This window comes from Natator depressus, chromosome 10 (assembly GCF_965152275.1).
Source record: "Natator depressus isolate rNatDep1 chromosome 10, rNatDep2.hap1, whole genome shotgun sequence".
Taxonomy (NCBI): domain Eukaryota; kingdom Metazoa; phylum Chordata; order Testudines; family Cheloniidae; genus Natator; species Natator depressus.
The window spans coordinates 16,036,429-16,050,294 of record NC_134243.1 but is presented as its reverse complement, the minus strand read 5'-3'; the positions used below and the strand labels follow the sequence as shown (position 1 = coordinate 16,050,294).

Genomic DNA, 13,866 nt, shown 5'->3' with positions numbered 1-13,866 from the left:
TGAATGGTCTCTTTGTTTTGCTTTGTTGTCAAATGCGTTTTGAGAGGCAGTGTGACAAAAAGCAAAATGCCAAGTATTTTAAAGAGGTTCAGTCTTTTAGAAACATTAGAGCAAAGACTTTCACCATTAACATGCTTATCTTTTTTAGTGATCAACTAATGAAATGCTTTACTCCATTAAAAATACACTACTAAACAAGTGCTGAAACATGTCTGGTTGCATACAGATTTTGCATTTTAGAATTATTTTGCTTGACTTGTAGTATAAGTGAAAGTTTCATGAATAGAAAGACAGCAGAGAGCCAAAATGTTGAGCCAAAAGATACTGTCCAGTTAACATACACTGATGTCTGATAAAGGATTAACTCAGCTGTTCTAAATGTGACATCAGTGTACTGTGGTCTGTCTAAACAGACTATATTGGTTGCTACAGGTTAAAATAAATTTTAGGAAAAACACAATTGTTTGCTTATCAGAAACTCTTGTGCCAAATGAAGTCTATCCCATGTATTTATTTCACATACTTTGATTATGTGTGAGTATATAACTACATTGTAACCTCTGGCAATTTAAAAGATCATGTGCAATGACCTAGGGAGAATATTTAAACTATGTAGTCTAATGGACTGAAAGACATACCTGCTCCTGCTATGGGTAGATTTTCAAAGGCATACATGTGGATTAGGCACCCGATGTTTTCATTGTGAGTTGGATGCCTACCTGCCTTTTGCATTTTCGAAAGCTTCACCCTGGGTTCTTTGTTTAATATAGTATAGGCCCCTATCTTTCATGGAGCTCTGTGCTGGGATACCTTTAGATCTGCATGGACCCCCACTCAAATCCAGTGGAGTGATTCCAGATTTATGATGGTGTATCTGAGATCAGAATTTGGCCCTTATCATACTATATTTATATACAAAGGAGGAACAATAAATGTAGTTTTGGAGTGATGTATTCTTGCCTCAGTTCAGCAAAACAATAATAATACCTAGCTCTTATTTAGCACTTTTCATCAGTAGAGCTCAAAAAAAGTTTACAAGAGGTCAATATCATTATCTCCATTTTACAGATGGGGAAACTGAGGCACAAAGCGGTTGAGTGGCTCGCCTGAGGTTACCCAGCAGGCCAGTAGCAGAATCAGAAACAGAACCTAGTGCAGAACTGAGTCCAGTGCTCTAGGGTACACTGCCTCCCCCCATCCACTCCACTGACTTCAGTGGAGTCACTCCAGATTTACACTGGTGTAACAAAGCAAAATCTATTTTAGTTTAGGTAATCTAAACACTACAGGTACCAAAACACTACTGTGTAGTGTGGATGAAATTCACCCCTCCCTGCACAGGTAGTGATTTATGGCATAAAACGAGCTTAAAGTAACCCAGCGAGTTGCCACAAGTCTGCAGTGCAGCCTGCCTTTATGTCATTTAGAACATAGTTTTCAGGCTACTGGGTCACAGCACCTGTACTGAAGTATCTGTAGTGTTTTGGGATTACCTAAACTAGAAGGTTGAGGGAAGATATGATTGCTGTCTATAAATACACCAGAGGGATAAATACCAGGGAGGGAGAGGAGTTAAGCGCCAGTGTGGACATAAGAACAAATGGCTATAAACTGGCCATCAACAAGTTTAGGCTCAAAAATTAGTTAAAGGTTTTTAACCATCAGAGGAGTGAAGTTCTGGAACAGCCTTCCAAAGGGAGCAATGGAGGGCAAAAAACCTAGCTGGCTTAAAGACTGAGCTTGATAAGTTTATGGAGTGGATGGTCTGATGGGACTGCTACAACTGCCAGTAGCAAATATCCCCAGCTGCTGGTGATAGGACACTAGATGGGGGAAAGCTCTGAGTTACTACAGAGAATTCTTTCCCAGGTGTCTGGCTGCTGGGTCTTGCCCACATGCTCAGGGTCTAACTGATCACTGTATTTGGGACTGGGAAGGAATTTTCCCCAGGGTCAGATTGGCTGAGACCCTGGGGGGTTTTCGCCTTTCTCTGCAGCCTGGGGCACAGGTCATTTGCAGGTTTAAACTAGTATAAATGGTGAATTCTCTGTAACTTGAAGTCTTTAAACCATGATTTGAGGACTTCAGTAACTCAGCCAGAGGTTAGGCGTCTATTACAGAAGTGGATGGGTGAGGTTCTGTGGCCTGCAAGGTTCAGGAGTTCAGACTAGATGATCACGATGGTCCCCCCTTCTGACCTTAAAGTCTATGAGTAACATGGATCTAGAAGCCACTCTGGCTCACCCCAGTGGCCCCCTCTGCATTCAGGGGCAACAAGCAGCCAATGCAGAACCCCCCAGTGCTGCCACGCTCCCCACCGAAGACCATCATGGTGCTCCAGTGCCGTGGAGGCCTTTCATTCTTCAACAAATATGAATAATTTAGCTGGGGGAGAGCCTTGAAGTGGAGAGTGTGTGCTATCATCAGACACACACAAGAAAGAAAGACTGAATTAATTTTAATGAAGTTCTGCAACATAATCACACACAGTTTATAGAGAGCTCACGTAGCAAGTTTCAGCCAGAAGTGAAGTTTTATGACTGTCATCAGGTCAGCTGCCTCACTAGTGTACCCTTGTGGTCTGAGGTTGTTCTGCAGGCACCTTGCCTCTGTTTCCCTCTTCAAGAGGATTCTTAAACACACGTAAACTCCTATTAAATTCAGCACACTCCTTCCTGCGGCTGCATTTATTAACATAACATTTCAAAATAAAAGTTCTCCAATCCCTATCAAGCTTCTGCTCCAGTCTTCCTGCTGGGTGCCTTGCTGGAGCCAGGGCCGGCTCTAGGTTTTTTGCCACCCCAAACTCCGAAAGCACAACTGCCCAAGCAAAAAAAAAAAAGGGGGGGGGGGGGGCGTGGACAGAATGCTGCCCAAGCAACAAAAAAACCGGATGGCCGGAATGCCGCCCCTAGAATGGTGCCACCCCAAGCACGTGTTTGCTTTGCTGGTGCCTAGAGCCGGTCCTGGCTGGAGCCTTCTTGCTCCCAGCTACAACTGACTCTGCTTGTTTTTCTCTGAGCATCCCTCCTCTTGCAGATTCCTACTGCTCTTTAAAGGACTCAGGTGTGTCTACTTTGTAACTAGGGTTGGTTGGCCCCAGGCCTCTAGCCATTAACGGGGGAAGCCACCCTGTTATAGTGACTGACTTCTAAATCCCTGAAAAACAGGATTATTATGAAAACACCTTCAGGATTGCAGTGGTCTAACGTTGCTCCTCAAACTTCATGCTAATTGGCCCAGTGTTTGCCTTTCAGAATATCCAGTTGCGGATTTGTCATAACAACAGTCATGCTTAGGACTGTAGTTTTTTTTCAATCTCTATTTCTGAGTAATATTATTTAAAATAAAAGTGAGTGTCTTATGACCATTTTTTACAGAGGGGAGAGCCGAGGCAAAGAGATTAAGTGATTTACCCCAGGTTTCACAGTGAAGCAGTGGCAGTGCTGGGAATAAAAGCTAGGTCTCCTGGCTCAGCGTCATGAAATACTATTGTGTATGTTCAGATCTAAGCATTTTCACATATCTGCCCCATTCATGCTTGATCAGTGTGAAATCTGATTACAGCAACAACAAGAATGAATCAGCATCAAACACAGGAAATGCTGCCAGGATTGTAATGAATACTGCCATCTGCAAACTTGCCAGCGGAGCTGGTGTGTTACAAGAAATGGACTCCTTAAGGGTTTTTTTCCCAAGAACCAAAAACATTAGGTTTTCATGACAAGGGCATGGAACTGTATTGTCTCTGCGTGGGCAACATTTACATAAGAAAAGCTGACCTTTTGCAGTGGAGGAAAGTGAAACAATCTAGCTTTACAAGAGGCCAGTTTCTATTATGTACAAAGGGAAAGCAGTAATGTCTCCTGGTACAGAAGTCAAACAGCTTTTCAGTTTGCCTACAGATTCATCCTTCTCAGGGTTCTACTCACTGCCGCAGTTTTATTTGATTCAAATAAATCTGTCCTCTGCTTCCTTTCAAAGTACAAAGTTATTTTGTACGTTCTTGAGCTGTAGCTCACGAAAGCTTATGCTCAAATAAATTGGTTAGTCTCTAAGGTGCCACAAGTACTCCTTTTCTTTTTGCGAATACAGACTAACATTGCTGTTACTCTAAAACCTGCTTTAATTTGTTTAGCTCAGGAAGCTCAGCTCAGAGGCAGCATCTGTGGAGTTCTGCTTTTTACTGGTGATGGCCAAATCTGAAGACATTCAGAGATTGTTTGGTTTAGATAATGACTGAACAATCGTTTCCTAAATTAGGAACAGGAGAGTGGCTAATAAGAGACCATGTTAGGATGCTAGACTCTCCCTTGCATCAGTATCAGGGATATTAAGCCTATAGAGCAGGGGTGGCAAAGCTGAGCCTGAGAAGGACCCAGAATTTACCAATGTACATTGCCAAAGAGCCACAGTAATACTTCAGCAGCCTCCCCCATCAGCTCCGCCCTGCCCCTCCCGCTCCCAGTGCCTTCCGCCCTCTGGCAGCCCTGCTGATCAGCGCCTCCCGCTTCCTCCCCACACCTCCCGATCAGCTGTTTCGTGGCATGCAGGAGGTGCTGGGGCGGGGGGCCCCAGGAGAGGAGCAAGGGCGCATAGCAGGCTCGGGGAGGGGGCGGGGCGTGTGGCAGAGCCAGGGGTTGAGTAATGAGCCCCCCCCCCCCCCCAGTACATTGGAAAGTTGGCGCCTGTACAAGGAGCCGCATATTAACTTCTGAAAAGCCACATGTGGCTCCAGAGCCACAGGTTGGCCACCCCTGCTATAGAGACCTGAGTTTGTCAAAATACACAATAAAAAAGAAGCAGAATCTGATATCAGATATTTAACCAATACAATTTGGCAGACCAAACATTTCTATTGTAAATAAGCATCCCTTTCTGCATTTTCCTAATTCTTGGCACTTTAACAACATGCTTGACATGAGTATTGCATTTCTCTCACATTTAAGTTCTGGAAACCAATCTACTTGCCTTGTTTAAATGTCAGGCAACGCTTACAGTCATACATCTCTGACCGTGCCTTTCAAACTGAAGAGGCCTGCTACTGTATGTAATAGCTAATGAGCTGGACTTCACCAAGTCTTGTTTGAACAAAGATAGGCAGGTTTATTCAGCTGAAATTTGTGTGTGAACAAAAGTACAATACAGCTATGTGGAAACTTAAACTGAGGCCAAACTAAGGAACTTAATTGAGTTCTGACTCAAGCAAGACTCCCACTGAGGTCAATGGAAGACTTTATCTCAGTATTTGACTCTTAATAATGTAGGGTGCCATTTTTTTGAGCAGTGCTTAGGACAGTTAGATGTTCTTTCGAGCTGCTGCATGCAAATTACATTTTATTAAGATACCTTTATATGGTAACAGTTTTAAAAAGTGTGTTTGCTCCTCCTTTCCTTTCCAGCATGTGCTGCCTTACAGGGTCAGAGCAAATGTTTATCTAAATTTAGGTAAACACTAATTTTGTAGCAAGAACATTAATTGCACTTGTACTTTTAAAAAATGCATTTTTATTTCATTGCAAAAATATTTTATGCTTAAGTTAACGTCAAGATTGTCCTGGCTCCAGTTAATACATAATACATCAACATCGTAACGAGAGAGCAAAAGTCTTTGCTGCTTTGCATTTTTGTTAGTTTTCTTCAAGGAAAGAAGTCATCTCTTCAGTCTGTGTTTTGATTTCTTCCCAGACTGCACAGGAATCACAGCTCCCTCTTCAGATGAGATTATTAAATTAGCAGAAGCAAATGCCTTTTGGTCAGTTCAGGAACTGCAGAGCCTGGATACAGATACTTTTACCAAAAATGTGGAATTCCTTGGGACTGTGATGAGTTTCAACAGATCCCAGCTTATTGTCTTGAAGGAGAAAGCTAAGCAGGTAGCTATTATGTCTGTGAAAGAAACATAAATACATAATTTAATTTACTATTATTAAAATGTGCATTTCTAAAGCCACCATTGCTGTAATAATCACTATTGCTGCAGTAATATCCATTGCTTATTGGGGAAATAATCTAAGATTAGTCATAAAATAATACCCTCCATTGTTTTAGAGCAGAGGTGGGCAAACTACGGCCTGTGGGCCACATCCGGCCCACGGGACCGTCCTGCCCGGCCTCTGAGCTCCTGGTCCAGGAGGCTGTCCCCCCGCCACCGCACAGCGCAATGCTCTGAGTGGAAGGGCTGCAGACCCTGACATGACCCGGTGCTCTATGCTGCGTGGCTGCCTGCCCTGGTGCAGCCGTGCTGCCTGCCACCGGTGTTCCAGGCAGCACGGTAAGGGGGCAGGGAATGGGGTGGGGGTGTTTGGATAGAGGGCTGGGGAGTTTGGGGGGGTGGTCGGGGCATGGATTGGGACACTCTTTCAACAGATGTGTGACACTACCACCAAGGGTTATCCTCTCCCTACAATGGTGGACACAGCCAGGGAATGTATGCTCCGGGATTCCCTTTCAACAAGACCGCCCCATCAGTGACTATTGCAACAGATGCCTCCCTGATAGATTGGGGCGCCCACTTGTGTCACCACAATGTACAAGGCAAGTGGTCTGCTATGGAAACCCGACTACATATCAATCTCCTGGAACTCCGCATGGTACACAATGCATGCCGACATTTCCTCCCACTCGGACGAGAAACCTCAATCTCTGTTCTCACCGACGATGTGGTGTGCATGTTTTACATCAGTTGCCAAGGAGGAGCCAGGTCTCATTTGCTATGCGTAGAAGCCATGAATTTATGGAACTTCTGCATCCATAACAATATAAACATCACAGCATCATACCTACCAGGGTGCTAAAACACTACAGCCGACAACCTCAGCAGGCACTTCTCACAGGAACACGAGTGGGAAATCCATGACCGTGTTCTCTACACAATATTCCAAAAATGGGGTCACCCAGTAATCGACCTTTTCGCCTCAGCAACAAATCACAAATGTCCACTATTTTGCTCCAGGGCAGGCCTGGCACCGGGATCGTTAGGGGATGCTTTCCTTATCCCGTGGAACGTGTCACTCATGTATGCCTTCCCGCCGATACCACTGATCCCACGGGTCATCCACAAGATACGACTCGACAGAGCATACATCATTCTCATTGTCTCCACATGGCCCAGACAGACTTGGTTTCCGTACCTCTTACGTCTAGCAGTCTGTGCTCCACAACCGCTGCCTTTCTGGACGGACCTCCTGTCCCAGAACAAGGGCCTGACGCTCCATCCAGACCCAGCGAAACTCCATCTCAAAGCGTGGTTCCTCTCTGGCTCCAACTTGGGGAAAGTAAAACAGGTATTACTAAATAACCGTCCCCTCACCACTAGAAATACTTACTGCCACAAGTGGAGAAGACTCTCCCTTTGGTGTCACCAAAAACAGCTGGACGCGACCAAGGCGCCTCTATCTATGATCCTAGACTACCTACTAGAATGGAAGGAAATGGGGTTAGCCATAAGCTCTATTAAAGTACCCCTGGCTGCCATCACAGCCCTCCACGAACAGACAGAAGGGGCTTCAATATTCACTCACCTGATTACACAGCACTTTCTAGCAGGTATACAGAACATGTACCCAGAAGTACACCAACCTGCATCACCATGGGATCTCAATCTTGTGCTCAAATGTCTCACAAGACCTCCCTTCGAACCTCTAGCAACCTGCTCGCTCCTTCATATGTCAATGAAGGTTGCGTTCCTAGTGGCAATCACGTCTGCCAGACGTTTCAGTGAAATAGGAGCATTGATGGCTGAATCACCATACACTGTATTTACCAAAGACAAAATCATGTTACGTCCTCACCCAAAATTCTTGCCTAAAGTGGCTACAAATTTTCATGTTAATCAAACCATACACTTACCTGCCTTCTATCCCAAGCCACATAACGACTCTCGAGAAGCAACGTTGCACATGCTAGATGTCAGACTGGCTGTAGCCTTTTACTTGGACAGAACTAAACCATTTCACAAGACACCAAGACTATTTGTCTCTACATCAGAGCACTCCAAGGGCTCTACAATATCAACCCAGAGACTCTCCAAATGGGTCTCTACCTGTATTCAAACTTGCTACCACCTGCATCACAAAGAACCCCCTGTGAGCATCAGATCCCACTCGAAGCGAGCCATGGCGACATCGATTGCATTTTTGAACAATGTCCCCTTAATAGATATTTGTAGAGCTGCAACCTGGACATCAGAGCACACTTTTGCAAAGCATTACGCTATCACCCAAGGCCTTGTCTCAGACTCTATCGTTGGCCTTACAGTGCTCTCATCACACACTTATACATAACTCCGAACCCCTACCACCCGTGGTGGGGTACTGTTCTATAAGTACCTAGAGTGGAGCACCCACAGGGACACCACTTGAAGAAGAAGAAGTTACTCACCTTGTGAAGTAACGATGGTTCTTCGAGATGTGTGTTCCTGTGGGTGCTCCACTACCCACCCTCCTCCCCTCTACTTCGGAGTTCACACAGCCAAGCTCTGCGGTAGAGAAGGAACAGAGGGGATGGTCGGAGAGCGCGCGCTACAGGAGGTGCCAACGGCTGCACCAGACGACTCCGGTGCACGCCCTTTCCCCGACCGAGTACTGCTGTGAGAAATCTCCGGCGCAGGGATGCACCGACACCTAGAGTGGAGCACCCACAGGGACACACATCTCGAAGAACCTTCATTACTGCACCAGGTGAGTAACTTCTTCAGTTTTCCAAATAAATATTGGCATTAATACTGAGGGATGGGAGGACAGAAAAAAAAAGCAACAAAGAGAGACAAAAATGTTTACAAAACTATTATTATCTCTAATCCTAAAGAAATAAAACTTTTCTTTTTAGTTTACTATTGGTGACTTATGCTTGATATTAGGGGCTTCACTGTAAATTCCAAAACTCCTAGTTAGCATGGGGGGATGGGAATGCTTGGTACTCATGGGGGGCAGTGAGTGGTCAGGCGGTGCGGGGTGCTCTGTGTGGGAGGGAGTGCCCAGTATCTGTGGCGGGGGAAGTGGGTTAGGGGTGCCTGCTACTCACCACAATGTATCAGTGACGAAGTCTTCCCTCCTTGCGAGCCTGTTGCTGCAGCAGTCAAGCAGTCTCAGCTGCCAGGACTCAGCTCGCTGTCCCTCTCCCTCCCTCCCTGTCCCTCTCACTGTGAAGCAGCAGCCACAAACTGTCCTCAAGCAGGTCAGAAGACTCTGTGAGAGGGAGACCAGGTCACCATCTCTCCTTCTGGAGCAGGGAGCCACATCTGGAGAGTTCCAGCACTTCCAAAATTCGGATGAAAATCAGTAAAATCTGAATAATGGCTTTTTTAAAACCCAGGAATTTGAGGAAAAGAGATTAAAAAAAACAAAAAAAAAACCAAAGGGAAAATCATACCCGCTTATTCAACCAACTTATACTTACTAACCAGAAGTCATCTTGTGTGACAATGTAAGTATTTTTAGATCAACTGAGTGTCACCACCCTAGAAATATGAAGGACTCAATTCTCTGCAGTGTCCAACCTCTGCTTACACAGTGAAGAATGGGATTAGCAGACCACACAATCCAGCCCATAGAGTTTTATTTTGTTAATTATTACTTTAAAATCAGAAGTAGAGACAATGGAGCATGTAAGTGAGTGTTCGTTATGAACTAATAGATGCTGTATGTTAATTTATTTTAAAGGTTTGGGGTGCATTGCCGGGCTGGAAGAGTTACCATATCGTTTCCCTTGGACGCATTGCCCTAGCTCTGAGTGAGCGTGAAATAGAAGCACTGGATTTAAGTTCTGTTGACACCGTTGCTGCACTTAGTCAACAAACAGAATGGACTCTTGTCCAGGTAAATATTTTATTAAATTTACTGCTGGTGAAAAGACATGGGATGAATGACCATCCAAGACCTGAAATCACCTACAGAACAAATACAGCTCCCCATGCTGCCCTTCCAATTTTTCTCAGCCAGGATCTCCAGTGCCACCTCTAAGGGTGAGAAGGTAGTTAAATGTTCATGCCTACTTGGTCCTAAGCCTCTCTGGTGAGAGGACCAAGGAGGGTGGCAATATGTACCAATTATGATAATGTTCACTATGCTCCGACCACTTGCCCATTAGGGATTAGAATGAGACCATCAACTCATTTCACCCAGGTCTCTGAACAGACACAAACTGGTAAAAACAATTAGTCCTTATTGACCAAGGCTGGATTCAGTATTGCTACTACCACCACCCTAAATTATTCCTGGGGGAATTTGGTGCCAATGCGCAATGCAGAATTTTGCAGAAATTAATGCGCGTGCAGAATTTCCTTTCCCCCACAGAAATGGGCTGCAGTGCTGCTAGCCACCACTAGGGGTTGATGGACCCGGCAGAACCCAGCTTGTACACAGAAGATGCTGCTGGGGGGAGGGGGAGGGAGCTAGAAGGTTCATGGCAGCTGCAGTTCCCAGCATGCCCTGGCCCCTGAGGGAAGGAGAGGACAACACGCAGGAAACTCCATACAAGCCTGGGACCAAGCATCAGGCTGTTTCCCCCTCTGGATCCCTGGGCTCGGGGGAGGGGATGGGGATGGCTGGGCTGGGGGCAGCCACGGCTGGGCTCTGAGGAGGGGGAGAGGGTTTGGGTATCTGGGCAAGGAGGGGCCCTGCAGCTGGGCTCAGGGTGGAGGGGAGGAGGAAATGCAGCAGAGAAACAGGAACTGGGTTGTCATATGGGTTTCTTTAACTCTCTACTCCTGGGGGAATTTGTGTATCCGTATTGCTACAGACATACTTGCTGACAGGTATTTTGAAATAAATGAAACTGGTGTGATTATGTAGTGTTATTTTGACAAATAAAATTTGCAGAATTTTAAAATATTATGTGCAGAATTTTTAAGGAGTGGGGTGGGGGGTTGGATGGGTTGGGGGTTCTGAGGGAAGCAGTCAGGGGGTGGGGGCCAGGCTGTTTGGGGAGGCACAGCCTTCCCTACCCGGCCCTCCACAGTTTCGGAACCCTGATGTGGCCCTCAGGCCAAAAAGTTTGCCCACCCCTGTGTTAGATGCTTCAATAGCTAATTATTCTGGTAAAGTGTTCATTTATGGCCCAGTCATGGGAGGTGCCAAGTCTTTCGTAAGAGGTGCTATATACCTTCAAGTCACATTGATTGTACTGGTAGGCAGTGGCGCTCAGCACTTCTCAGGAGGCACTGTGCCCATAAGTGGCACTGACATTGCTCCCACTGAAGACCATGGCAAAATTCCCATTGACTTCAGCGGGAGTAGGCTCAGGCCCAGTTTTAGTAAAATTACAGATCAGTTCGTAATAGCTGATATCAGTAGCAGCTTCCAGTGGTAGACCCCTATTTTACAGTTATAACTGTTCTTGATCTCATTGCCTCTGCAGGCTAAATCCATTTTACAAGGGTTTCTTGAACACTCTGGTCAGACAGTCTATGGGCTGAAAAGCTTTGATTTAGCAGGATTAGGAGCTAATCTGTGTGCTCTGAACACCACAGACATCAAGACCATAAAGGCTACAGAATTCAGGTAGAAATACTTTATTACCAAAATTAAATACAGTTTTATTTTTAAGTCTCTGCTAATGATATTAGTGGTGAAATTTGTCTCCCCTCAAGGATTTCCAGAAGCACTGTGTCTAAAGTGCTCTTTTCCAACACTTCAAAAGCTTTTGGACATTCTGTAATCTTTGGGAAGCTGTCTAACCATAGCCACTGAACTGCGCTCTGGAAACGTTTTCTCTGAGGCCACCTCCATTAACGAAAGCCATGTACCCAGAAAAATCTGCTTGAAGGGCCATTTGGAATAGGCAACTTTGCCACCTTCAGTGACCCTTTAAAATACTCCCAGATTTTTAATTATAAATTTGTTCAGCCCTTAGGCTAGAAAACACCTGGATCAAGCAACTGATTTTCAGTGGAGCCTTGAGTGGCTGTTTAAGACAGATTCCACTGTGTTCCACTGTAGCTATTGAAGTGAGAAACTCAAATTTGTTGCTTAAAGCATTGTAGATTTTTTTTTTTAAGGCTGACCGTTCTAACTTATTTGCAATGTGTTCATCTATATTTGGGCCTGAAACTGTGTTTACAACTCTGTTAGCATAGATTAAGCATATTTCAAACATTTTAAACGTAGGGTGTAATTGCAGTATGTCATGCTAACCCCATTGCCCTTTTGCAGTGCTGTGATTGCAAGAGTTGGCTTGTTGCCATGTAGCACTCCTGTTCTGGAAGAGTTTAAGAAGGTGGCAGAATCTGTATTTGGAATTGCTGCAGGGTGGAACAGTTCTATTATACATGAGATTGGTACCATAGCAGGTAATGAGACCAAGTTCTATCAGTGACATTTCTGAAACACCATCTTTAAAAGCATTACAGGACAGGTTCACCCCATATTGTGCTTCTCTGCACTGGCAAGGGACAGGACAGGAGTCACCCCTCCAGGGAAAGAGAGTCAGCATTTCCATTAACATCCTTCCCCCACCAAAGAAAAACACTGTTAGTCTCCACAGGGTGCTCTGACTTTCCACTGCTGGGGGACCTCTGCCAGAATCTGCACCAGCTTCTGCTGGGGCAGACTGGAGTGAATTTGGCATTGTACATACTTCAGAGAGCTAACCTGGCTAAGCAGGGCTGAGTCAAATTGAAATTTCAGGGCCATCCCTCTGGAGGGACTATTCTTCCTTTCAACGTTAAGTTCTTGATCTTCCTTCTGAGTGAGGTGCCTACCAGCTTTCCAGCATACAGTTATCCAGCAGAGCATTGCACTGTCCACAGCTGCTCTGTCTCTCCATTTACAGGGTCCCAGAATCCTACCTTAGGGTTCAGTCCTGCAAGGGACTGAATGTCTCATCTGAAGTCAGCAGGAGTTGAGGGTGTTCAGCATCTGGAGGACTGGGCCCTTGATCTGCTCCCTGCATGTTCATGGAACCCATTTTTAGAGAGCAGGCATGCCAAGTCAATATTAAAGTTCTTCTGCTTACTCCAAGAATGTGGTCAGTTTAATAGTGACATGTTGTATGGCACTAATATGATGTATGTGTGTTGCAGGGATAGCCTTCTGCAAAAGCAGAAGCTTCCCTTTATTGGTGAACAGAGTCCACATTGTGTTTTGTATTTAGGATTTCAGGGAGAGGGAGGTTACTGTCTAATTTTGTATTGCAAAGAATACTACTAATGGACTTCAGTCATAGTATATTTGTTTCTTATGTGCTACAGTTGTCTGTAAGCTGGTTGGTGGTGGTGGTTACTATGAAAGAAAGCAGGAAAAGGAATTGTGTATTTGTCTTTACTTATAACTTAATTACCTCTTATGTCTGTTAAACTTGAGCATTCAAGTGCACAAAAGGGTCTCTCTTTCTGTTTAATTTCAGAGTGTTGATTTCCTCATGTTTTACTGGAACAGAGTTCAGAGACAAATATTGGCCAAATAATGTATTAATGTAAATTAGTCAAAACTTAACATAATGAAAAGGATGTGTGAACTAAGCTCTATTCCTATTTTGTCTTAAAAGCTGGTTTAAATGAGAGAGAGTTTACAGCTCTTGACAAAGATGTGATGCCATATTTCCAGCCAGCAGCCATAAGACACATACCTGATGAAGTTTTCAAAGTAAGTGCTCGGTTACTGAAGAAGTCATATTCCATCACTTTTATTCTATTATAAACAAACTGCAATACTAATTTATGCTTCAATTTGGGTTTCTGCAAGACCCTTTCTGGCTTGATTATTAAGTGAGAGGCAGTTAAGTGTATGAAGCATTAACTCGCAGTTATCTCATCTATATTTGTGATGCACATAAAATGTCAAACCGTTTATTTTATTTATGCTCAGTGCAAAATGTGTCCCAAGGGAAAAAGCATTAAGAAAGTGTTCTAAAATTGCAGCCTGAGTA

At 44.6% G+C, this 13,866-nt stretch overlaps 1 protein-coding gene across 1 annotated transcript in view; it reads left to right on the top strand.

Moving 5' to 3' along the window:
- The window catches only part of OTOA (otoancorin), a 54,987-nt gene that overhangs the window by 32,278 nt on the left and 8,843 nt on the right, over positions 1 to 13,866 (top strand). Inside the window, exons 23-27 of the mRNA XM_074965302.1 lie at positions 5,689 to 5,876; positions 9,663 to 9,818; positions 11,359 to 11,501; positions 12,153 to 12,289; positions 13,486 to 13,583. Coding sequence (XP_074821403.1) covers positions 5,689 to 5,876; positions 9,663 to 9,818; positions 11,359 to 11,501; positions 12,153 to 12,289; positions 13,486 to 13,583 — 722 coding nt within the window. The remainder of the gene's footprint in view (positions 1 to 5,688; positions 5,877 to 9,662; positions 9,819 to 11,358; positions 11,502 to 12,152; positions 12,290 to 13,485; positions 13,584 to 13,866) is intronic.